The sequence below is a fragment of the Rhinoraja longicauda genome, chromosome 1, assembly GCF_053455715.1.
Source record: "Rhinoraja longicauda isolate Sanriku21f chromosome 1, sRhiLon1.1, whole genome shotgun sequence".
Lineage (NCBI taxonomy): Eukaryota > Metazoa > Chordata > Chondrichthyes > Rajiformes > Arhynchobatidae > Rhinoraja > Rhinoraja longicauda.
This window is the reverse complement of record NC_135953.1, coordinates 26,767,906-26,792,688: the sequence shown is the minus strand read 5'-3', so window position 1 is coordinate 26,792,688 and position 24,783 is coordinate 26,767,906. Positions and strand designations below refer to the sequence as shown.

Genomic DNA, 24,783 nt, shown 5'->3' with positions numbered 1-24,783 from the left:
ATGTAAACAATGTTCTTCACAGGGGGATTATAGAGAATGATGCAATGACACAACGAGGTATTGTAGTTGGGGACCAAACAATCAGTGGAAGAGGTAGGTTTTAAGTGTCAACAAAGAGGTGGTTGTGTGATATTAAGGTTTAAGGAAGGAAATTCCAGAGCTGAGGGCTGAAGCAGCTGATGTTGATGCCCTCGGTGGTGAAGTGCAGAGGTTAGGGATGCGTAAATTTAAGTAATTTTTTTAGTTGCCACCATCAGGATGAAATCAGAGGTACTTGCAAATGTGATTGGAATCCTTTTGGAGTTATTTATGTATGGTTTGTTTTGCCTGTTTTCTCCATTTTCAATAGTAGCTCTTACATTACTGGGCAGGTAGCATTAAGCAAAGGATTCGACTTTAACCTTTCACTCCACGATTGTGCTTGCAATGTCAACTTATTTTTTTATTATAATTTGGCCAAAATTGTGCTTTTTCACAGTTTGTTTGAAATGAAGAAGCATTCCACACATGAAGGTAGCCAAAAAAAGCTGGAATAACTCAGCGGGTCAGACGGCAACTCTGGAAAAAAGGAATAAGTGACGTTTCAGGTCGAGACCCTTGTTCAGACTGGTCTCAACCCGTAACGTCACCTATTCCTTTTCTCCAGAGATGCTGTCTGACCCGCTGAGTTACTCCAGCTATTTTTTTTGTTGCCTATCTTCAGTTTAAACCAAAATCTGCAGTTCCTTCCTTTCACACATGAATATTGTTTAGAGTTCTAAATTAACGGCACATTTTAATTAAGAGTTCAATTCCAGCCAAATAGTTGCGATCAAACAATCAGCAGGAATGAATGCTCAATTAAGAATGTTTTAGTGGGCTTTTTTGTTTCTGAAAGAGTCACTCTAATGACCTCTCTTTCCAGATGGGCATCACAATTCCGATCCGTGGAGTTCTTCTGGTGGAATGAATCAGCCTACTTATGGAGGCATGCTGGTAAACTCTTCCCATGTTCCACAGTCCAGCACTTACTGCAACCTGCATCCACAAGATCGCCTGGTAATTGCGGTCTCCTACGTATCGGCAAATTGCCGGCAGTATTCCTAAATGTTATCTGTGATGCTCGTCGTTTTGACCTGTTTGCCCTACGTTTTTGATTCACAAACTGCAATGTTATGCAGTCACAGAATAGAGAAACAGGCCCTTCAGCCCATTTGGCCCTTGCCAGCTATCAAGTACATATATATACTAATCACATTTACAAGAATTTTGTCGATAGCTTTCTACATCTTGATGATCAAAATGCTACTTCTGTTGAAAACAAACATTTCTGTTGTATAATTTCGTAACTTTATAGTGCATATGGGTTTATCTGGATTAAAAGTAACTTTAATTCTAATTCTAATGAATTGGAGCATCACTGTGTTTATTCTTCCTCCATTTCTCTGAAGAAACTGAATTATTTCATGGTTGGAAATGCTTTTCCTTAGGACCCAGTCCTTTTGTGAGTCTGTTGAATCAGTGAAGGTGCCAAAGGCGGTCAGATCCTATCCTCTTCTCATATGTCCATAAATATCTGCTCCGACTAATTTTGATTTCACCATAATAAAAGGACACAGACAAATCGCTGTTTAAATCCTACAGTCCAGCTGAGGCTGTACAACTTGACATAAGCTGCAAAACCAAACTTCCTGACTATGTATGCTACATTAATAAATTGGCTCTTTACAGAGCGTGAAGCAACTTATCTGCAGGCATTAACAGCTTAATAAAAAGACTTTATATTTAAAGAGCTCTCAGCCTTCACGTCTTAACTGTGACCATTAGTGTGTTTCCAAATACAGCGGAAATACCTCGATTCCCATATCTTGCAGATGAAGAGCTGGTGACGTGACCTGAGAGATTGGATTCCTTCATAACGTCCTCCCACTAAAAAGATTAAATTAAACCTATTTGCTTGCATCCATTGGGATTCTTTAGCCACAGTCACACCACAAACTGGGTGTTGCTCTTATTTTTAATTTGATTTTTATTTTTTGCTCGCTAACAGAACTTTATGTATGAATGCATGCACATCGTGCTGTTCAGTCATTTACTTCCTGGCACATCTTTCTACTTGCAATTCAAAACATATTTGAAATCCACACCTGCGATTGCTAACAAACTTTTTATTATTTGTCTCTTGTCTATTCTACTGTTTTTCACAATGTAATGTTGCTGTTAGACCTTCACAAAAATTACTCAATGAAAAAAAGGGCAAAAGACTAGAAAGAAAACGCCAACGCATTTCTTATTAATGTGCTTTAACAATTGAAGATAAATATTTCTGTGCAGTTCCTCAGGAATGTCTGCTCACAGCTACTTAAAACAATGTGCATTTAATTAAAAATGGATCCAAAAGTTCTGTAAATTGTTATTTGTATTTCTTCCATGCATTTTTTCTAAATATTAGCTTAATTTATTTAGATGTAAATCAAATACAGCTCTTCAATGTAAGCCCATGGGGGTTCTATCTGGGTGGGCTGCTTATTGTGGAAAAAAGTGTTTTTAATCTCGGCTTTGTGCCTAGTGAGTGCACTGTTTAAAAAAACACACATAAATAAAAGAGTACAAACAAAAGGCCATTTGGCTCAGGAACATTGATTTTAAGCGTTCCTAAAATAAAAAACGTGTTTTGACATTATTATTATTACCAACAACAGTGAAGTTATTTTACAAGTCTTTTAAATGCGCATCCAAGACGATACACACATCTAGCATGGTGGAGGTGCCACTTTTTAAAGTTGATCAACTCGTGCAGTAGGCGGCTTTGGGGGTTTCAAATAATATTTTTACATTCAGTTTGAATGCAAAGTTGAGTCGCTCCTTTTAGAGCTCATCAAAAATGCTGCTTTTCCATTCTATGTACAGATGTTAGACTAATCCAACTGACATCAACATTTATCCATTTTCTTTTTATCTACTTTTTCTAGCCTTAGTAGTTGTTTATGACTGCTATTTTTTGCAATGGAAAATAAGGTTGCCCTAATGGGAATTTATGTTTTTTTTTTGCTCTAGGATATATATTTTTTAAACTATATCACTGCATGAATATCTCCACTGTTCTTTCTGCAGCATGTGTTTCCCAGTTACAGTTTGCTATAACTGCAAACAAAGTAACACACCACAAGGAGAAAACACATACCATTCCAGCTAACCGAATGACAATGATATGCCCGAGGAGGATTGTTTTACGTTCGTGAATAATTCTGCCCGTTGTCGTCAGAATATTACTGATAAATATTAACAGTAAAATTCTCTGAAATCCTATGTTTCTTTGTTAATTCACTGCATCCTTCCAAACTCCAATATGGGGGAACATTAGACGTCCTTTACACCCATTCCCCCTTCCCCATTTGGCCTTGCCTCATTAAGGTGGAATTTTTGTTCAGAAGTCTGAAGAATGGTCTCGAGCTGAAACATCACTTATTTCTTTTTTTTCCAGAGATACTGCCTGTCCCGCTGAGTTACTCCAGCATTTTGTGTCCATCTTTGGTGTAAACCAGCATCTACAGTTCCTTCCTACAGAATTTTTCACTGACAGTTAGTTGATAGGGCACTGATTTTTGTGATATACATTATCAGGATCTCCTATTTTGACGAGTGTTTTTTTAAGTTTGATAAATTGGGGATCTGTTTACAGTTCAAAGGTGACCTTAATATTAATACGTTGAAAGATGACCACATTTTGTTTCAAAGTAGGTAAGTGTGCTGTCAGGTAATAATAATATCACCAGCACTAATAAAATGGTATGTGATGGGAGTGGGAAGGGAAGGAGAACTATCACAATTAGTTTCACTGCCCTGTGTTAACGGGAGTAAGAATATCAGCAAATGTTTGAATCCAGACGAATAGATCTGAAATTTCTACAGGAAAATGCCAAGATGTGGATGATAGGTGAAAAACGGGCTCAGCGCTGATTGCAATACAAGTTTGAAATCAGTCTAGTTTGAAAGCAAACTTAATTATGGCCTAAAAAAGCACATCGTTTATAGTAATATTTAGTACAGGTATTTAGATCATGGTGAGATTTGTTCACATAGTCAGTGAGTCATTAGCACGAAGGTGGTAACTAAAGATAATTGCCATGAAAGCCAAGGGGAAAATTATATTCATTTACTCAGCAAGTTGTTAAGATTGACAATAGAGTGGTTGCATGTTAAAAAATACTTCAGTAAGGAAATTGAATATCCACTTCAATTGGGCATTGCAGAAAAGAGGTTGGGCATTACAGAAAAGATTATTAGTATTCATCTGATTGGCTTGTTTTTTTCAAAAATACTATGGGCAAAACAATGCAGATTAGCTACAAATATAAAGTGAAACCTGAGAACAAGATGGGACTAAACATTGAACACAAAATTAATACATTCTTTCTTCATTTATTTCCATATAATGTACAAACCTGCAAACCACAGAACTACCCATCGCACTCCTCAACGGACATCAATGCCAGCCTCCCACCTATGTCCAGTTTCCACCGTAGTGGCACAAATCACTATGGCGCCTCCTCCTGCATATCACCAGCCAACGGAACAGACAATATCATGGGTAAGGTACAGAGGGGAAAAGTAAAAATGGTGCCTTTTGGAACTGTGGGGGGGGGGGGGGGGGCACAGTGGTTTTGTACAGATGCAGAGAATGATGGTGCTGTTGAAATGGATGAACAGCTTTGCCGATTGCACTAACTCTTTACAGTTACTCTTTTGCAGTTTGTTGAATCCTGAGTGGTTTCTGCATCAGTTAACTCAAGATAACTAATTCATTTCACTGGTCAAGGCAGTAGATGAACTATTAAAGCAATATTAAACAACATGACTGTAATACCTGTGTATATATCACTATTGTACAAAATAAAAATATAAACTATATATCTTGCTCCAAAATCTAGCATTCAAGAAACATTCTTGAAGAAGAAAAGGTGGACATTTTAGTCGAACAAGATATGGTAGTTCTGATACTTAAACATCTGTTTTGTCTGTACGAATATAGACATATTAGCCCATTTCAACCAAATTTCCAGATTTTCTTCCACATTTATAATGGAGTTGTGACTGAATGGGATTCATGTAGCTTTCATAAATCATTGAGTCACAGAGTCATACTGCGTGGAAACAGGCCCTCCGGCCCAACTTGTCCATGGCGACTAACATGCCCCGATTACACTAGTCCAACCTGCCTGTGCTTGGCTCATGACCCCCGAAACCCAACCTATCCATGCACCTATCCAAACGAATAATTTCCCTGCCCACCGAGAAAGGGAATTTCTTGTTTTTTAAAAATAAAAATGAATATTTCGGTTTTGAGCCGCAAGCTGGCTCACACAATGTCAAAACACGTGCTTGGTCAGGTAACTAGGCTGCTTCTGTATTGTACCATCCAATAAATTCAATTAGAATAATGGTATGTTATTAAAATGTATAATCATTAATTGTTGGTGTGAAATCCATAATGGGATTGTAAAATATTTTAATGCATTTAATTCTTCATGAAGAAAGTTGCATGTCGACTATCAGACATGAATAGCAAAATGTTTCTGTAGATTTTAATATCCCATGACATTTACAGTGACCACATTTAAGAGACTTTAGACTCTTGAGTAATGTCTGAAGGTAAAGTTTTGACTCATGTGAAACTGTCAGTCTTGTTCTTGGCATAAAGAGCAGTGTCTTTGCAAGAAGGGTCTGGGAAATAATTCTACCTAAGAAATCTGCAAGTGATGTAGACTTCATTATTAAGATCATCATCGCACTGTAGCAAGAGTGACACAGACTACTCACCCTCCAGACAAAGGGTTTGCCCAAATATATTTTTCATTTGGACAAGTCCCCAAACCTTATAGAGATTCCAAGAAATTCACATTACAGTAAGCCTATCCCTGCTAGAGAAATCCAAAAGAAATTCTGGCCTGTGTAGTCCGTGAAACCTCCTCCTTCTTTAAATATTTATCTTTATAATGTGTTGTACCACTTATTTCAACTTATCCTTGTGGTGAAACAATTCATGGTCTCATGATGAAATTTCCCCTAACTGTTTTTACTAAGCATCTAATGTTCGATTCCTCACACAGTGGAAATGGCCTTTACATTTTTAATTTCTCTATATCTTCTGTTAGCCTGCTATGGCTGTACCTGAGACTGCCCAAGAATTTTCCAGTTGGTCTTTGGGGACAATGACGTGATGAAACCACATCTATAATAATTCAATGCAATGCACACCTTTACTTTTGTTTCTCATTTTTTGTAAAGATTACAGGACATTTGCTGAGAACTCCTTCAGCAATTCAGCCTGTAAACGGCTACGTGCCAAGGTGCTCAGGCATTCTGACTGGAAGTAATCCAAGTATGAAGTCTGAATTTCATCAACTTAGCAGACCACTTCTGGTGCACTGTTGGGAAGCCAAAGTTGGCTTCCATGGGTGAGAGCTGGTAGAGATCAGCTAAAACTCCTGATTGTAATCCTCAACATTGAATAATCCTTACTGGATTTTATATATGAAGATGAACATATATGAAGACAAGCATGCTAGCAATCTCATAAGCCTTGCTTTATTTCATTGTACCACATTGAGCATAAAAATCATCTCAACTGGGTGATCCCACATCAAATAACAATTCCAATTCTGGTGTCATTCCAGTTGATTTATTCAGACCATTATGCATATGAAGCCGTAATGGATGAATTCAACCAGTGTATTATAAGCAACCTATAAATGCTAAATAATACATATGTGAATTATATATATATATATATATATATATATACCACAGAACATGTCGTCAATATACTGCATTAAATTCTTCTCGATTTGGTGTCATGAATTGTTGGTTTAGTAATTTTATAAGTTTCAGGTTTTTTTTAATGAGGCAGACCATTTGACAGGTTAGCTGTACCAATGTTGCTTTCCAATCAAATCATCAATTATGATCCTGCTCACCATTCTCAGACCAAGTACATTTCTTCCCAAGCATCTGTCCAGCTTCCTTTGCATAAAAAAAGAAATCCTTGCCTCTATAATTTGTTTTCAAAGCTTCAACTGATTGTCGTTCATAAATAGGCACGCGGGGAATTGTCTCTGACTTTGTCCCTTTCGTGTCTGAAGTGTAACCTTCATAAATGCCTGCCTCTCCTCGGATTCTTGCTTTCTGAATTAAACATGCTAGACCTATCCTCATTCTGTCTGTCCATCTTTGAACACTAAATTAGGCAGAAGGCAACAGCTGTTTCCAAGCTCAGATATTTTTTGACATATATGACATAATCCAAATTTCATTAGAATCGGAAAAGGGCATTCAGCTACAAAAGAGCAACCCAGTGAGAATAGCTGTTATGTTAGCAAAATGTAGAAAGTTTGAACCTCAGTCATTAACTCATTTCTCCCCTCCATGCCATCCATCTGTATCGCATAAACCTGCTAATGTAATAGTTCAAAGTCCATGACATCATCTGGCAATACTCCACAACCATTTATATCTCACGCTGCCTCAGCAAGGTCAGCTGCATAATCAAGGACGAGGTGCACCCACGTCAGTCCCTCTTCTCCCATCTTCCATCGGGCAAAAGTATAGAAGTGTGAAAGCGCACACCTCCAGATTCAGGGACAGCTATTATCTGGCAACTGAATCATCGTATCAACAACTAGAGAGCAGTCCTGAACTACTATCTACCTCACTGGAGACTCTAGGACTATCTTTGATCGGACTTTATGGCTTTATCTTGCACTAAACGTCATTCACGTTATTCCCTTTATCATGTTTCTATACACTGTGGATGGTTCGATCGTAATCTTGCAATGTCTTTCCGCTGACTGGATAGCAAGCAACACAAGCTTTTCACTGTACCTCAGGTACATGTGACAATAAACAAAACTCAACTAAACTCAACTCAACCTTGTGAGGTGTAAAGCTGGAATTTTTCTCCAGGATGTAACCTAATTTGATTCATTTTTATTTTTCTCTATCCTAGTCAGCAGAGCAGGAGCATCAACTGGCAGCTCGCAGACTGGTGATGCACTGGGCAAAGCACTCGCATCAGTAAGTGGAGAGGCTGCCGTTCGTTTCCATCGATGGCACGAAGTCGGGGGCAATGAATGTGGAAAATTCCCAGTGGTTTGGAGAATTCGGACAAAGCTAGTAGCTGTGCAATGCAGTGATGTACAAATGAAATATCTCGAAACACCATAGAACACTTAATGGAACTTGCTCCAAATAGAGATATTCAAAAGGGTCTGATAAAGGGTCTCGACCTGAAACATCACCTATTCCTTTGAAAGGGGGGTGGGGGGAGGGGGTGAGGAAAGAAAGCTGGGAGAAACACCCCAGTTATCCATGTCAACCTTTTACCAGCCATGCTTTGTCCTGCCTCTCCTCTCTTACATCTTTATTTCCAGCCACGTTGAAAATCAAACTGAAGAAGGGTCCTGAGCCAAAACGTCAACTATCCATGTTCTCCAGAGATGCTGCCTGACCTGCTGAATTACTCCAGCATTTTATATCTATCTTTGGGATACTCAAACAGTTGATGTTTAGTGGGTATAACACATTTAATCCAAACTCCTTGGCTGTCTGACTGGCATAGTTCCAGAAACACTTTGGATCAATACATTTACACTAAACCTCCAATATCTGGCACGCTCAGAACTTTGGTAGTGTCAAACTAGCAGCTATACCTGCTATCAATATCCCAACCTATTTTTACATTCACTTTAATTTGATGTTACACGATATTCAAATTAATTCCCAGTAAACTCAGAAGATTGAATGGCAGCCTGAGAAACAGAGCCCAGTCAATTGGGAGGGAGCCTGGAAACTGGGACCTACAGTGTTAGAAAGGAGGGCAGGAATAGACAATAGACAATAGGTGCAGGAGTAGGCCATTTTGCCCTTCGAGCCAGCACCACCATTCAATGTGATCATGGCTGATCATCCACAATTCTTGCATTCTCCCCATACCCCCTGACTCCGCTATCATTAAAAGCTCTATCTAACTCTCTCTTGAAAGCATCCAGAGAATTGGCCTCCACTGCCTTCTGAGGCAGCGAATTCCATAGATTTACAACTTTTGAGTGAAAACATTTTTCCTCATCTCTGTTCTAAATGGCCTACCCCTTATTCTTAAACTGTGGCCCCTAGGTCTGGACTCCCCCAACATTGGGAACATGTTTCCTGCCTCTAGCGTGTCCAATCCCTTAATAATCTTATATGTTTCGATAAGATCCCCTCTCATCCTTCTAAACTCCAGTGTATACAAGCCCAGTCGCCCCAGTCTTTCAACATACGACAGTCCTGCCATTCCGGGAATTAACCTAGTGAACCTACGCTGCACTCCCTCAATAGCAAGAATGTCCTTCCTTAAATTTGGAGACCAAATCTGGACCATAGTGAGTAGGAAAGAATAACAATAATGGGAATGGGGCCAGGGTGAATTGAAAGAGAGTGCAGGAACCAACACCACAGGGAGTCAGAAGAAATTGCAGGAACCAGAGCCCCAACAAATGGAAAGGAAGTTGGGGACCAGGGTCCTGATGAGTTGGAATGGAGCACAGTTTCTGAATAAGTTGGAAAATAGATTATCAGAGTTCTACTGCATCTGAGAGTCTTATTGGTGGGGTGCAAAGGACCACACCTGAAGATTTGGATTTGCCCTAAAATTGTTTCTATTTCAATTTGGATCTCAAAATTATTATCCTTAAGTCTAACAAGTAGAGGTAAAGTACAAATAAAACAATTCTGTATTAACTTTACCTCTATTTGGTAGATTTAAGAATAATCCTGCAGTGTCAGTTTTTAGCACAGCATGGTGTTTCTCAAAATTATTTTCCTTTCAAAGTATGTTGCATCCTTTGGGAAAAAAAAGGCTACACTGTAGCATCAATAGACTGTGTGGTTGTGTATTGGGAAGTGTTCTTTACACATTGATTTCCTAAATACTAGTTCCTTAGTATTACACTACTGCCACTGCTGAGAGATAATGTCTTAGAAATTTGATGATGTTATGCTCGTGTTAAAGATATCTGATACTTAAATATGTAATGAGGCATGTCCTGAGTGCGTGTACCCTGAGCTAGATGTATCGTGCAGATCATAACCATTTTATATCCTCTTCCCATTCCCATTCCCTTCTTTTATGTTCTTGGCCTCCTCCATTGCCAGAGTGAGGCCATACTCAAACTGAAGAACAGCACCTCATAATCCACTTACCGTACAAACCAGCAACATCAACATTGAATTCTCCAATTTCATGTAATACCACTCAAACTCCACCCTGATGCACACTTTTGTCCCTCCATCTCAATGGTTCAATGGTAGTCTCCCTGCTCCTTTCTCCTCCTCCATACACTCATCTGTTATCCGAGTCATATATTTCCCTTTTATCCCACCTCTCTCTCCTTCCCCTTCCACCCTTATCCCTCCCTCTGACTTTATATTTAACCCCTGTTCTTCTTTCCTGACACCTTTTTGTCTCCCTTTCATCTCTAGCCTTTGTCACTTACTATGTCCATCTGCCAATCACCACCCCTCACTTGTCAGGCTTTGCCCCCACCCCCACCATTTTATTCTGGCTTTCTCTCCACAACTCTGCTCAGTCTGAAGAAGGACTCAACCCGAAACTTCACCTGTTTATTCATTCCACCGATGCTGCCTGGCCCGCTGAATTCCTTCAGCATTTTGTTTCTTGCTTATAGCACCATACTCTTTGATCCATTCTTTACGAAAATGTAATTACCTGCTCTAAAAATATGCTCACCTTGCATGCTAGTAGGGTTCCACTATTCAATGTTTGAACCTGTTGGAGGAGATGGTGGAAGACAAAGTCAGAAGAAATATGTGAAATTCGCCATTTTACTGTCATCATCTCCCTGCATAATATGAATAGAAAATCAGTTGGATTACATGCTGGACATGAGCAAAGAATGGGAGTGATAGGGGGTTTTGTATGTATTGGAAAATAATTCGAGTTTATTAGATTCTAAGTGGTCGTGTCCTGTGTAAGTCAAGCTGATAATGAAATTACCAACATGTATCCATCCCCTGTCCTCAAGAATGTAAATGTGACCATGCATCAATTTGCTTAAGATAGGAGGAAATCACACACTCTGCAAATGCATCCATTCCCCCCACCCCCCACCCATGCTTATTGCAAGTTGCATATTTTGTGATCCATATCAAATCAATTTTTCAGAGTTTATACCCTGGGCTGCACTGGGAGTTTAAAAAAAACCTTGCATCTTTGCACCTTGGGAAATGTAGTGCGAAACAGCTGCAAATTTGCAACAAATGCAAAATGCCCAACAATGGGATAAATGGGACTACAGTTTATGTAGTGTCGATGACAAATAATCATTGCATTATTGAAACAATAGCCTCCCTGCATTGCCATTGAATTCCTCTGTAGGGTGTGCTGTGTTAATTAGATTCAAAGACTCCTGTTAATAAAATAACTGCTGGATTTATTTCTAGATCTACTCACCAGACCATACCAACACCAGTTACCCTTCAAATCCATCAACGCCCGTCGGATCTCCGCCAACCCTCACAGGTAAAATAATCCACCTTCCTTCCGGGCTGGACTCCAGTGTGCATGGGTTTAGTGGGTTCTCAACCCCCCTACTGTGTTTTACCTTGTGTATCAGGTTTTTAATTCTGATTTCTATTTTAGCAGGTAGCTCTGTGTGGTCCAGAAATGGAGGCCAAGGTCCCCCCTCTCCCAATTATGACGGTCCACTTCATTCTTTGGTAAGTCTGAGATTAAAGGACATTGCAATATCCTATTAAAAATCAAGAGTCAAGAGTGTTTAATCGTTATATCAACAACATTGAAATTCTTACTTGAAGCAACTTTATTAGCACATTAACGCAAAGACACAACAAATAAATACATAGCAGATGTGAATAAATTGGGGAGAAGGCAAGAGAATGGGGTTAGAAAGGAGAGATCGATTAGTCATGATTGAATAGCGGTGTATGACTTGATGGGCTGAATGGCCTAATTCTGCTCCTAGCAAAACAAAATGATCAGTTATGCTAGGTGCCAAAATCACAATACTGCAAGACGGAACATAGTACAACCTATAAAAAGTCCATAAGAGTACATTGTTGAGGCAGGGGTGTGGTTGTTGTTAAATAAAGTTGGACTCATTAATCCGTTCACGCAATTGATCTGGCAGTCATTTAGAACGTTTTTTTCATGGTGCTTCACGGGGTTAGATATATCTGTGCTTTGCTGATTTGTACCATTGTAAATTAAGTTAGATTCTTGGGAAATTTCTCCGAGGAGCAATATAGTGACATATGTGAAATGTCAGCTTAACGTAACAGGACTAGACAAGAGTTAAGAGCGTTAAATTGTCATGTGTAACGAAACAGAACAGAGATTTTTTTGCAGCGTAACAGCTCTACAAACCCAGTACTCAATAAATAACATAATAAAACAAACGAAAAAAAATGTTCCATAAATCAAAAAACAATATTGGTGCAAAACAAAACAAAAGCCCGAAGCCCCTAGTGCGAAAAAGACAATTTGTAGTTTGAAGTTTAGTTGGTGTTTGTGGGAGGATCAGTTGAGATGAACACAATCCAAATATCAGAATATCTAGAATATGGAAAGCATTTTTAGTTTTCAACGTTCTAAATTTTTTATTTTTTTTAAGCTGCATAAGCTATAAAAGTTCAAAGCAGATAAGACTGAAGAGGTTTTCACTTTGCATCCCTCAATCACCTGCAAAATTTGAGAGTAATTGATACTGGCACTGGAAGGTTTTTTTCAGATTTTATTGATTGATATTTCAATGCTTGGCAGTGTAAGTAAAGGCACATCTCCACAGAGCAACCCGCTGGACCTGAGTTGTAATACTTTTAAAATGTAGTGCTTTGAAACTTTTCAGATCAATTATACACAGATTTATTAAAAAACACAAATATCAAAGAAGTCTTTGAAAACAATGCAGAGACCACTCTGACTTTAAATATAAGAGAAATATCAGAGATTGGTTAAACTTGGCATACATAAAGGGTAAATATTTTTGGAGCTCAGCAGCAATAATGAGAACTATATTCTGCAGTCTGTATCTTCCCCTTCGCTCTACCTATTGTATGTGAGTTTGGCTTGATTGTATGTATGTGTAGTATTATCTGATTTGATTGGATAGCATGCAAAACGAAGCTTTTCACTGTACTTCGGTACATGTGACAATAATACATAAGCAATTTAAAGGGAATCTGAGGTGGACCCTTTTTCATCCAGAGAGTGTTGAGGATCTGGAATACACTGCCTGGCAGCCTGGCAGTGGTGGGAGCAGAGTCACTGACCGCATTTCAGAAATGTCTAGATGGGCACTTGAATCACTGAGGAATAGAAGGCTTTGGGTCATGCTAGAAGATTGGATTAATGCAGAAGAGTGCCCACGGGCATGATTGGCTGAATGGCCAGTTTGCATGCTCTATGGCTCTTTGAGTCAAACAATTTGTCACCATCAATTTTCATTTTATATGATAACATGTCATTACAAATTGCAAGATATTTAATTCAGTATGTGGACATGAATTTTCAGTGACTTCCTTGTTGATTGTTTTTGGTAACTGAGCGGCTTGTTACACCCCTTCCAAAGCATTTTAAGAGTCAGTGGTATTGATAAGGAAATTGTTTATTTGGATTATTATCTCTCGCATTATTGATCCCATAATGTAATTAAGAGTCATGGGTGTTTAATTGTCATAAGTATCAAAGCAGAACAATGAAATTCTTACTTGCAGCAGCACAACAGATTTGTAAACACGTAGTATAAGAAGATAACTGCAGATGCTAGTACAAATCGAAGGTATTTATTCACAAAATGCTGGAGTAACTCAGCAGGTCAGGCAGCATCTCGGGAGAGAAGGAATGGATGACGTTTTGGGTCGAGACCCTTCTTCAGTCTGAAGAAGGGTCTCGACCCGAAACGTCACCCATTCCTTCTCTCCCGAGATGCTGCCTGACCTGCTGAGTTACTCCAGCATTTTGTGAATAAATAGATTTGTAAACACAGTACTCAATAGATAACAAGTAAATTTAAAAAAACAATATAGCGCGAAACAATACAAAATCCCAAAGTCCAACTGAGGCAGTTGGTAGTTCAAAATTTAGTTGATATTTGTAGTGTTGGGAAGAAGCCGTTCCTTGACCTGAAGGTCATGGTTTTCAGACTCCTATACCTTCTTCCTGATGGCAGGAATGAAATGAGAGCGTGGACAAGGTGGTATGGGTCTTTGATAATGCTGGCTCACTTTTTGAGGCGGAGCCTCCTACAGACCACTTTGATGGTGGGGAAGTCAGTATCCGAGCACTGTGCTCCACATTTTGTAATCTGCATCATTCCTGGGCGTTCAAGTTGCCGAACCAGGCCATGATGCAACCAGTCAATGTGCTCCCTACTGTACACCTCTCTAAATATTCAAGAGAATATTCATCGACAAATTGAATCTCCTCAACCTTCTAAAGGGGTAGAGGTGTAGATGGGCTTTATTTTTTATTGCATCAATGTACTGGGTCCGGAACAGATTTTCAGAGATGTGCTCGTCCAGGAACTTGAAGTTGTTTACTCTCTAGACTACTGAACCGTCGGTCAAGATAGGTTTGTGGATCCTCAGCGTTCCTGTGCTAACATGGTTGTGGGATGAGTATGGGGAGAAACAAATTGTTCCTCCAGTGTCCTCATGAAAATCCCCAGCTCCTATGAAGCAGCATATATACATGTTGCATGCTGTGTGGCCCCAAGATATTCACAGTGTCCTTATGCCGAATTACTACAATGAGATAGGCACAAAATGCTGGAGTAACTCAGCGGGACAGGCAGCATCTCTGGAGAGAAGGAATGGTCTGAAGAAAGGTCTTGACCTGAAACGTCACCCATTCCTTCTCTCCAGAGATGCTGAGTCACTCCAGCATTTTGTGTCCATCTTCGGTGTAAACCAGCACCTGCCATTCCTTCGTACACACTACTATGAGTGTCAGTGCAGCTTGTGACAAAATAATCAGCAAATAAAGATGAATGTGAGAGAGTCAGTACTTGCGTCCCAGAGGAAACCTTTCAATTGATGTATGGTTCCTCACTTCCTGTGCATTTTGTCCCTTTCCTTATTCAGAATATAAAAAGATCACAAGACCTGACTGATAACTCCAATTGCTGTACGGAAGGAAGAAATTAATGCTGCACTCTGATTATAGGTGAAACAAATGGCAGAGAACTAACACTCACATTAGGGTGAATTGCACCCAGAAGTGCCTGGTCCAATTTCCTGATGGTCAGAACTTCAGGAAATGAGTGTCAGCAAGGCACGCATGAAAGCTTTTCATTGTATCTTGGTACACATGACCCATATGGACAAAACAATGATTGATGTCTGATTACCACATTAAATGGGTCAAATATTGTTTATTTGGATTATTATCAAATAATAATTTGAATTCAAAGAAGTCAATGGGTCAAATATTGTTCTGTAATATATATTAGCTAACCGTGTTACATTCATGATGACTGTTTTTGACAAGTTTAAAGTATTACTCAGATTTAAAGCAAGCATTACTCTCAATCTGTGAGATGGCTGAGAATATTTATGTGCCCTTCGATTACAGATTTTTAATTTTTTTTAGCAAACCCGGATTGAAGACCGCCTGGAAAGATTGGATGATGCCATACACGTCCTGCGGAACCACGCAGTGGGATCATCGACAGCCATGCCCAGTAGCCATAGCGACCTGCATAATTTAATAGGACCATCACACAACGGGCCCATGGGTGGCTTAGGATCAGGATATGGGGCAGGTTTGCTGTCAACCAACAGACATTCTTTAATGGTAAGACACCAACATGGGCACATGCCCTGGGAATGATCTGTTTGCAAACTCTAATGCATTGCATGTGCATGTTGGCTCTTTTCTCTCGTAATAAACATAGCACTGCAGGACTTAGCTTTTCTTTCCTTTCTTTAGAACGGAGATGAGGAAGAACTTTTTCAGTCAGAGAGTGGTGAAGGTGTGGAATTCTCTGCCTCAGAAGGCAGTGGAGGCCAGTTCGTTGGATGCTTTCAAGAGAGAGCTGGATAGAGCTCTTAAGGATAGCGGAGTGAGGGGGTATGGGGAGAAGGCAGGAACGGGGTACTGATTGAGAGTGATCAGCCATGATCGCATTGAATGGCGGTGCTGGCCCGAAGGGCTGAATGGCCTACTCCTGCACCTATTGTCTATTGTCTATTGTCTTTTCCAAATACTTTGCATAATTTGCTACAGAAGTTTCTGATCAATTTCAGGAATTGTAGCATTTCATTTGGTAGCATATTTTCAACAAAGTGGCTGGTTTTCTTTTGAAAATGCACGTCAGCTTGGGTAGGATTTGAGTAAAGATAACTTGATGTTTAGGATATGGCTACTTTCCGTTTTATATGGTTAAATGAGAGAAAATGCTTTTTTTGGGGTAGGAAAGGGAGAAAGATTAATGAATGGCAGTTTAAACGTCCAATCTGATTTTAAAAATATATAAGCCTGGGGCTATGAAAACAATTAGTCATTAATATTTTGCATATAGTGACATGGAGCACAATCATAACGAAGTAGAACAAACGTTTTTTAGAGTGAATGGTGATTCTTTTTTCTGCATTTCTTTTCTGACCGTCCATTTAAAACTGCCACATATAAAATTATAAAAAGGACTGGACAAGCTAGATGCAGGAAAAATGTTCCCAATGTTGGGGGAGTCCAGAACCAGGGGCTCCCCTTTATTATCCCCTCCAGAAATGGCCTCCCCTTTATTCTAAGAATAAAGGCGAAGCCATTTAAAACTGAGATGAGAAAAAACGTTTTCACCCAGAGAGTTGTGAATTTGTGGAATTCTCTGCCACAGAAGGCAGTGGAGGCCAATTCACTGGATGAATTTAAAAGAGAGTTAGATAGAGCTCTAGGGGCTTCCAGAATCAAAGGATATGGGGAGAAGGCAGGCACGGATTACTGATTGTGGATGATCAGCCATGATCGCAATGAATGGCGGTAATGGCTCGGTGCCAAATGGCCTCCTCCTGCGCCTATTTTCTATGTTTTTATGTTTCCACATAATGAGTGAGGAAAAATTTTGTCAAGACGTTTTCATACAGTGAAGATGTTTAGGTTGAAGTTGAGACGACAACTGCTTTATCTTTTAAAATAAGTGAATAAATATGTGAGACAGAGGAAAATACTGAACTAAATGAGAGTGTGTGAATCAACAAAATTATGCCTGGATTGCACCAGCAGCAGTTTTAGTTCAAAAACTAGACCAAGTGGGCCCAAACCTCTCCTGCATTGGTGCAGCACCCTCACCTCCCCCACTCCCCCCTCCTCTCTTCCCTCTCCCCCTCTTCCCTTCCCTCCCCCTAACCGCCTCCCCCTTCTCTTCCCCTCCCCCTCCCTTCCTCCCTCCCCCTCTCTTCCCGTCCCCCTCCCCCCTCAACCCCCTCCCCCCCACCACTCCATCCTCCTCAACCCCCCCTTATTCTCCCCCCCCCTCCCTCCCTAGCAGATAGATTTAAATTTTTAAATGTGAATAACTTTTAAAATATAACACCGATTTCAATGTGAAACTTCTTCCATTAGCACCAAATGAGTAAGGTGGCCCTAAAATTGTCGCCCGATCGTGTATCGTTTTGGCTGTAGTTCAGAACAAACAAACAAACAAACAAACAAACGAGAGTTTTAGTATATAGATAGTAGAGACAAATGGCCGCATCCCATGTTGCAAACTTCCATCAAATATAAACCTGTTCTCTCTTGTTCAGATGCTGAGCAGTCTGCTGTACAATTGAAAGCTGCAGATGCTTGAAACCTATAATTAAAGCAAAAATTGTTAGAAATGTTCAGCAGGTCAGGCGACATCTGTAGAAAGAGAAACTGAAGATTTCTAGTCAAAGGCCCTTTATCAGAACTATTGTGCTGTGCAATGCCAACATCTTTTTTTAATTTCCGTTTCATGATTGACATTTAAGTGTGGATATGAAAGGCTCTTCATTCATGTTTTGTTGGAAAATGTTTTTCATCTTGCAGTAGGATTATTGCAGTAGAATGTGTAGGAGACAGTTTAGCAGAGAACCGCACGGCAGTCTGCTCGTTTATGTTGGTGTTATCTATAATTAATGCCTCTAACCCTTTCTTTCTCTACTGCTTTCCCTCATCCCTACCATCACTGAAGCTGATGACTGTGGGATTCCAAATGCCACAGCACCTTCCAGTACCTTGGCTGGGATTGTTCTAAATTTGTAAGCAATGTTGGTAAATTTGACTCTTTAACTATGATAGGCACCTCAGTGAAGCCAATGCAGTGGAGACTTCATATAAATGCCCAATGGCCTTGAAATCAGCATAGGACAGAAGTTGTATTTTCCGGTGTCTTGCCGTACGCTGTGCTTACCAAGTATCCATGAGGTCATTAGGGTGTCTTTTTGTATTCCTCCCAACTGTAAAGCATTCCCCTCAGGTAGATAATCATGTTTATTTGCATGCCGCACGTTTGTGCTCCCAGTCTAATGGGAATGCCTACTAATATACCCAATCCCAGGAACAACTGGTTTGCACAGAGGCTTTGAAGTCAGGAAAATGTTCTGCAGCACCTGCCACATCATTCCCTGTAGGTTTCCGTGCCTTCAAATAATTAAGAAAAACACTTCGCGAGCAGCATCTAACAGGGTTCACCAAGGAACTAACCTCTAAGTAGCTTTCAAATATAATTGTTGGTAGTCGGGGGCAGTCCGCCACACTGATGAACTTGTAATCCATTGTGAGAAGTTAAGAGGTATTGCCTGAAGCATCAAGTTCCAGCATTGTGGTTTGGCGGCAAAATCAGCTTTTCCTGACAATTGTCATTGTCATCTGTGTACTTCAGGTGCCTAGGTAAGAAAACCCTCACCAAAACTGAGTCTAGTTTTGCACATCAGCACTGGGGGACTGTAAAAGACTTGAAAAGCAACAACAAAAAAAAGGTTGCTGCTGCAATTCTGAAATAAAACAGAAAATTTTGTTTTTAGTTTAGAGATACTGCATGGAAACAGATCCTTCAGCACACCCAGTCCATGCCAACCATTAATCACCAGTTCACACTAGTTCCATATTATTCCACTTAACAGCTATCATTATTTAATCATCAAAATAGCAAAAGACCCTGAAAACACTCCAATCTGAGGATACTTGAAAAGTTAAACTATGGAATATGAATTGGAAGGTAGGAATAAGTTTTCTTTGTAGAGCAGGAGGCTGAGGGATGATTTTATCGAGGTGTATAAGACCTTACAGAGGTACCCGAGGGGAAATAGATAGGGTGAATGCACAGAGTCTTTTACACAAAGTAGGGGAATCAAGAACGAGGACATAGATTTAAGGCAAGTGGGGAAATATTTAATAGGAACCTGAAGGGCAACTTTTTCACTCAGAAGGTGGTGTGTATATGGAGTGAGCTGCCAGTAGAGATATATGAGGCGGGTACTGTAATTACATTACATGAATGAAGAGCCTTTCATATAGAGGAATTATGGTGCAAATGCAGGCAGGTGGGACTAGTGTAGGATGGGTACATCTTTTTTGACATGGGCAAGTTGGGCCGATGGGTCTATTTCCGTCCTGTATGACTCTATGACTCTAATAGTGTTGGGATATGATGGTGTATGCGATGTGGTACCAAGCCACACAAACCTCAGTTCGATCTCCACTCTGTTGAATTAGCTGATCTTGGTCTAAAATATATTTAACTTCAGCACTGGGCATGGACTTTCTTCCATGTGTCTGTCTAAAAGCCTCTTGAAAGCTATCTAAAGTCTAAAAGCTATCATATCAACCTCCGCCTCCACCGCTGGCAAATGTGTTCCAGCCTCCCTACTACTTTCTGTGTAAATACACCTACTCAAAGTCACCAGTTGGAAATTGAATGAGCATAGGTGTTGTTTGAGAATAGCGAATGTGGAGAATGAGATGACTCCCAGAGTCAAATAGCCTGCTAATGTTCACTTTTCAGCCTCATGCATGTGAAGAGCTGCTGATACTTTACACATCATATTTAAATATGAATCAGAGCATTTAGCAGATAGAAAGAATTTGACAAGATTGTTTGCTAAAAATGTTGCTGCATTCCACGTCAGTTGTTTGTAACCATACAACTCTCACGTTCATGTTAATTTATGGAGAAATTAAGCTGTAGTCCAAGGTGTGTTTTGGAATCAAAAATAAGTCAGGGGAAGAATGAATTTAATTTTTTGTTTTAAAGTGGAATGTCTCATGAAAGTTGCAGGATTTTTTGTGGAGGCTGATATGCTAAGTTAATTGCAAAGCCAAATAGAAGCCACACCAGCACATGGTCACTTTAAAGCAGCTTAGGCAAGTTGTTGATGGTTTCCATCTTGTTGGTGGGAATCAACTTCAAAAAAGAATTCTGGGAGAAGGATAGTAATCTTTTCCACATTTGGGAATTTTAATGCTTGAAGCAGGTCATAAAGTTGAAGCCAAAAGCTTGTCAGTGGGTGGCTGGTAATGGAAACACATGTTACCAACCATACGGAGGGAGGATCTCTCTCTCACTGCACTCCCCATTCCCTGTGTTTTATTGCATTGTAAACAATGCCTTTAGATTCTATCTTCTGCATGTATGATTAGCAAACGAGTGTCAATTCCAACTGCGTATGTGTTGTTTCGAAGAAATTTATTTATTCTTGTTTTTTAAATTTATTGCCACGTTTTGCATTAAAGTGAGCTGTTGTCTTTAATCAGCGCATTTAATCCATCAGTACCATGATTGCACCCACAGTGTAGTAGCAGGGAGCTGTCCTTTCACCCCCGCATATCGTGCAAGCAGTGCATTCTGTTGATTGGTGATCAGGACTGGCTTTCTTCCGCTTCCAGTCTCTGGCTAAGTTAAGCTGCCGTAGACACAAACCTAGAATCACACCATGTACACCGTGGGACGCAAGAGTTGAAACAAAAATCCATATGCCTGCTCATTCTCTTGGTAACTTTATTGCAACTAAATTATACGGCATCTGTAAAAATCCCTGAAAGAAATGGAAAAACTAATGATTATTGTGCAAAAGCAGCAGCTTTCGCCTGGTTGTGTATTTAGTTTTCTGTGTTAGTCTATACTCACGTCCTTTTACTGTCATTTACAGTTAAAAAAAATAAAGAACTAGCACCATTGGACTATTAAAATGCAGTCACAAGTGGGTTCTACAATCATCATTTGGGCACATGATTCATAGCAGGCTGCACTCAATTTAATGGGAAGAGGTAGAAAAACAACAACATGTACAAATAAAAGGATAAACATTTTATATATTAAATCCTGAATGAACTGCCTGCCCAGATTAAAGAAGGGTCTCAACCCAAAACGTCACCTTATCCATGTTCTCCAGAGATGCCGCCTGACTTACTGAGTTACTCCAGCACTTTGTGTCCTTTTGTGTATTAACCAGCATCTGTATTTGCTGGTTTCTACTGCATACAATGATAATACCTTTCTCAATTATAGCGGACAATCGGTAATAACAAACATTCCTCCCCCCACTCCCCCCTCCCAATGTGTCCATTAGTGCTGGCCTCAGATGTTTATCAACAACATTATTGCAGATTTTTTTTTTTTAGCTTCCGACAATGGGTTTATATTTCACAACATAGAAATCATTTATTCATAAGTTTCTATTTTATTCTATGCTCCAACTGAATTCAGTCCACTGGCACAGTTTACTGTTAAATAACCTTCTGCTCTGTGCAATTTCACAAAGTGTTTACCAAAGTATTGCTGTCATCTGGTGCAACACATCATCAATTCTGCCTAAGTTCTGTTCTATCAAACTTAAACCATGCTTGTTTGTGATCTGTATTGCCATGTAGAGGTATTGGCTTATGCAAAGCGCCATGGTTGATAACAAAATAAATGGAGGCAGAGTCCAATTACATTTATAGGATACAATTAATGTCACAAAAAGTTTGAAAGTCCTTCACAGCTGTGTTTGGAAACATGAGCCACGTTAGGAGATATTGCAGGATATACCAGAATTTAGAGCTGGGATTTTAAAGACGAGAAAGGTAAGAAGAATAGGAAGAAAATACTGAAGCCTTGGCCAGTGATGGAGCAAAGAAACCTAGGATGTGCAAGTGATCAGCATTGAAGAGGAGCTAGAATACTTGCTTAACTATTGCAGTACTGCGAGAGAGGGTCTGTTTAATGTTTCCGTGCAATGGAGTATCTTTTTAATTGTGAACAATAGGATCTTATTTTGCTTTGGAAAACCAGGCTCTTTCATCACTATCTTCATTCTGAAGTTTAGCAAATTAATTACATGGTGCCAGGATAGCTGTTAATGTTTAATAACACTGCTTGTGTTGTTTGGTGTTTAGGATAATGTCCTGGAAGGATATATGGATGTAAAGAGGCAATAATTGTCACAGGCTCAGCTTTGTTCATTTTTTCCCTTTTCTGCATCTGCCTATTTCTTTGCCCTCATTCCTCCTCCTTTCTCAGGATTAGTTTTGACATTCACCGGTCTTTGTTACTTATTATTCCTGTTATAAAATAGGAGAAAGCTTAAATGTAAATCTCAAGGCTTTTCTTTCGCTAATCCACAATTATTTAAAGAAGAATGTTTAAGATTACATTTTCTGCCCTCCTTTCCTGACAGTGCTATTTACTGAAGCATTGTTCTAAAAACACCAGGAGTCTTCCAGTAAATGTTCCTTATGTGCAATTCCGGTCAGTGCTGACCGATTATTCGACTCTACTGGCTTTACATCTGGGTATGATCCAGTCCAAAATCAACATTCATTTGCATCTTCAAAAGCAGTTATTTTTCCTATTTTTGCCTGGGTGCAGTGTAATTATTTGTATTAATTTTTCTACCTTGACCTGGTTTCAGCTTACTGGACATTGGCAGAGCATTAAACCTATCAGCTTCCTAGTATGTTATCTATTGGTGGTATTCTAATAAAGGCTCACATTTTAATCGGTATCCTAAATTGTTCTTTTGTAAATCCCATCTGATTATAGTTTTGAGGAAAATGCGTTTAGTTTAGCGATACAGCGTAGAAACAGACCCTTGAGCCCACTGAGTCTACACCGACCAGCGACCCCCATACAATAACACTAGGGAAAATTTACAACCAAAGCTAATTAACCTACAAATCTATACGTCTGTGGATTGTGGGAGGAAACCAGAGCACCAGGAGAAAACCCAAGCGGTCACAGGGAGAACGTACAAACTCCATAGAGGCAGCACCCGTAATCAGGATCGAATCCGGGTCTCTGGTGCTGTAAGGCTGCAACTACCGCTACGCCACTGTGCTGCCCACCGTTTGTAGGATGATATAATTTTATACCTATTTTTTCCACCAATGTTGGTCTTGGATAAAGGATGAGCCCGTTTTGATTTGGCACCTTGCAAGGCTACCAAGGTGCAACGACCCTATTAAGTACTTTAAAATAGACAACTTTCATTGCATCGGCAAATGCTGCAGCCTCTTGGACACCAGGTCCCTCAGTTAAACCTCCAGTTAACATATTTTGGCAGCATTGGTTACAAAGCAACATACTTTGAAAATCCTACGAAAAGAAGTGGCACTGCTTTTATTTACCATTCGTTTGAGATCATTGAACTGAAATGTATTTATTAAATGGATATGCTTTGATTTTGTGAAGCGTAACTCCTATTTGAGCGGTGGACAGGCTATGTGCGGGTGGTGGTCAACAATAAAACAAAAATCGCTTTCTGGTCTGCTCTGATTTTCTGCATTGGAGATGTGAAACAGCTGTGCTTTGTTTTTAAAGCTGTTTGGGTGACAGTCTGAGTTGAGACAGGGGAGCTGAGGTCATTGCTAAAGCAGGTGCCTGGGAACAAGTGGAAAGCCTACACAGACTAACTCAATTCACATGAGGTTTGGGAGGGCTGCTGTTTCTCTAACAAGAATGACAAGTATGCTGGAAGAGCTCAAAGTATTTTCCCTCTTATTTCTTTTAATTGTGTTTATTAACCATCTGCAAGTTCTTGCTTTATTTTCACAACTCCCAATAAATCTAGCAGAGCACTTAACAAGATGGTTTCCTCTTGAAATTTCACAGAAGGAACAATGTGCTTCAGTGATCAAACCTGCACCAAGTTTTCAGTCTTAAATGACTCAAATATTTCAGTATTTTCAAAACGTGTGTCAATGTAATGTTTCACAGATCCTACGCTGACACATAAGGAGATACTTTTATTTGGTGTAAGTCACAATTTATACTTTACCGTGCTATCATTTTTTTAAACTATGGCATGTATTGTGCAGGCACCCCTGATCTCCTGAGATTATAATTTTTCTCACTTATTTACTATTTCCTCATACACCAGGTACAGTTGTTTGATTTTGAGTAAGCCCACTCTGTCATGGCCTTCGTTTAAATTATTTCTCCAATTGTACACTAGGCTGACTAAACCATCTAATTATTTTCTTCTAATCTACCTTTTTTGCCCAGTAGTTTCTTTCGTTTCAAAAGGCACAAGGGAAATCAGATGAGAATGTTCCCATTGACAGACTCCTGTGCACAGTAGAATTTATAAATGCTAGCATTTAGTACAAACAGTATAAGAGAGTGCTTCATTGTCAATGTACCGGCAATAGAACAATGAAATTCTTACTTGCTGCGCCTTTACAGGCCTCTCAACGCAAAACACACAAATGAATGTGCAATCATCAATAATACAATAATTAAGAGTTATTACTACAAGGTAACCAGACCATATTAGTACAAAACTGAA

At 39.6% G+C, this 24,783-nt stretch overlaps 1 protein-coding gene across 21 annotated transcripts in view; it reads left to right on the top strand.

Moving 5' to 3' along the window:
• tcf4 (transcription factor 4) overlaps positions 1-24,783 on the top strand; it is a 544,855-nt gene that overhangs the window by 476,449 nt on the left and 43,623 nt on the right. For 13 of the 21 annotated variants that reach the window (XM_078422241.1, XM_078422913.1, XM_078422070.1 and 10 more), the window contains 5 exons: positions 905-1,038; positions 4,438-4,570; positions 7,985-8,052; positions 11,479-11,754; positions 15,647-15,850. In XM_078422241.1, the coding sequence (XP_078278367.1) occupies positions 905-1,038; positions 4,438-4,570; positions 7,985-8,052; positions 11,479-11,754; positions 15,647-15,850 (815 nt within the window). The remainder of the gene's footprint in view (positions 1-904; positions 1,039-4,437; positions 4,571-7,984; positions 8,053-11,478; positions 11,755-15,646; positions 15,851-24,783) is intronic. The other 8 variants (XM_078422834.1, XM_078422676.1, XM_078423480.1 and 5 more) reach the window with 2 other exon arrangements.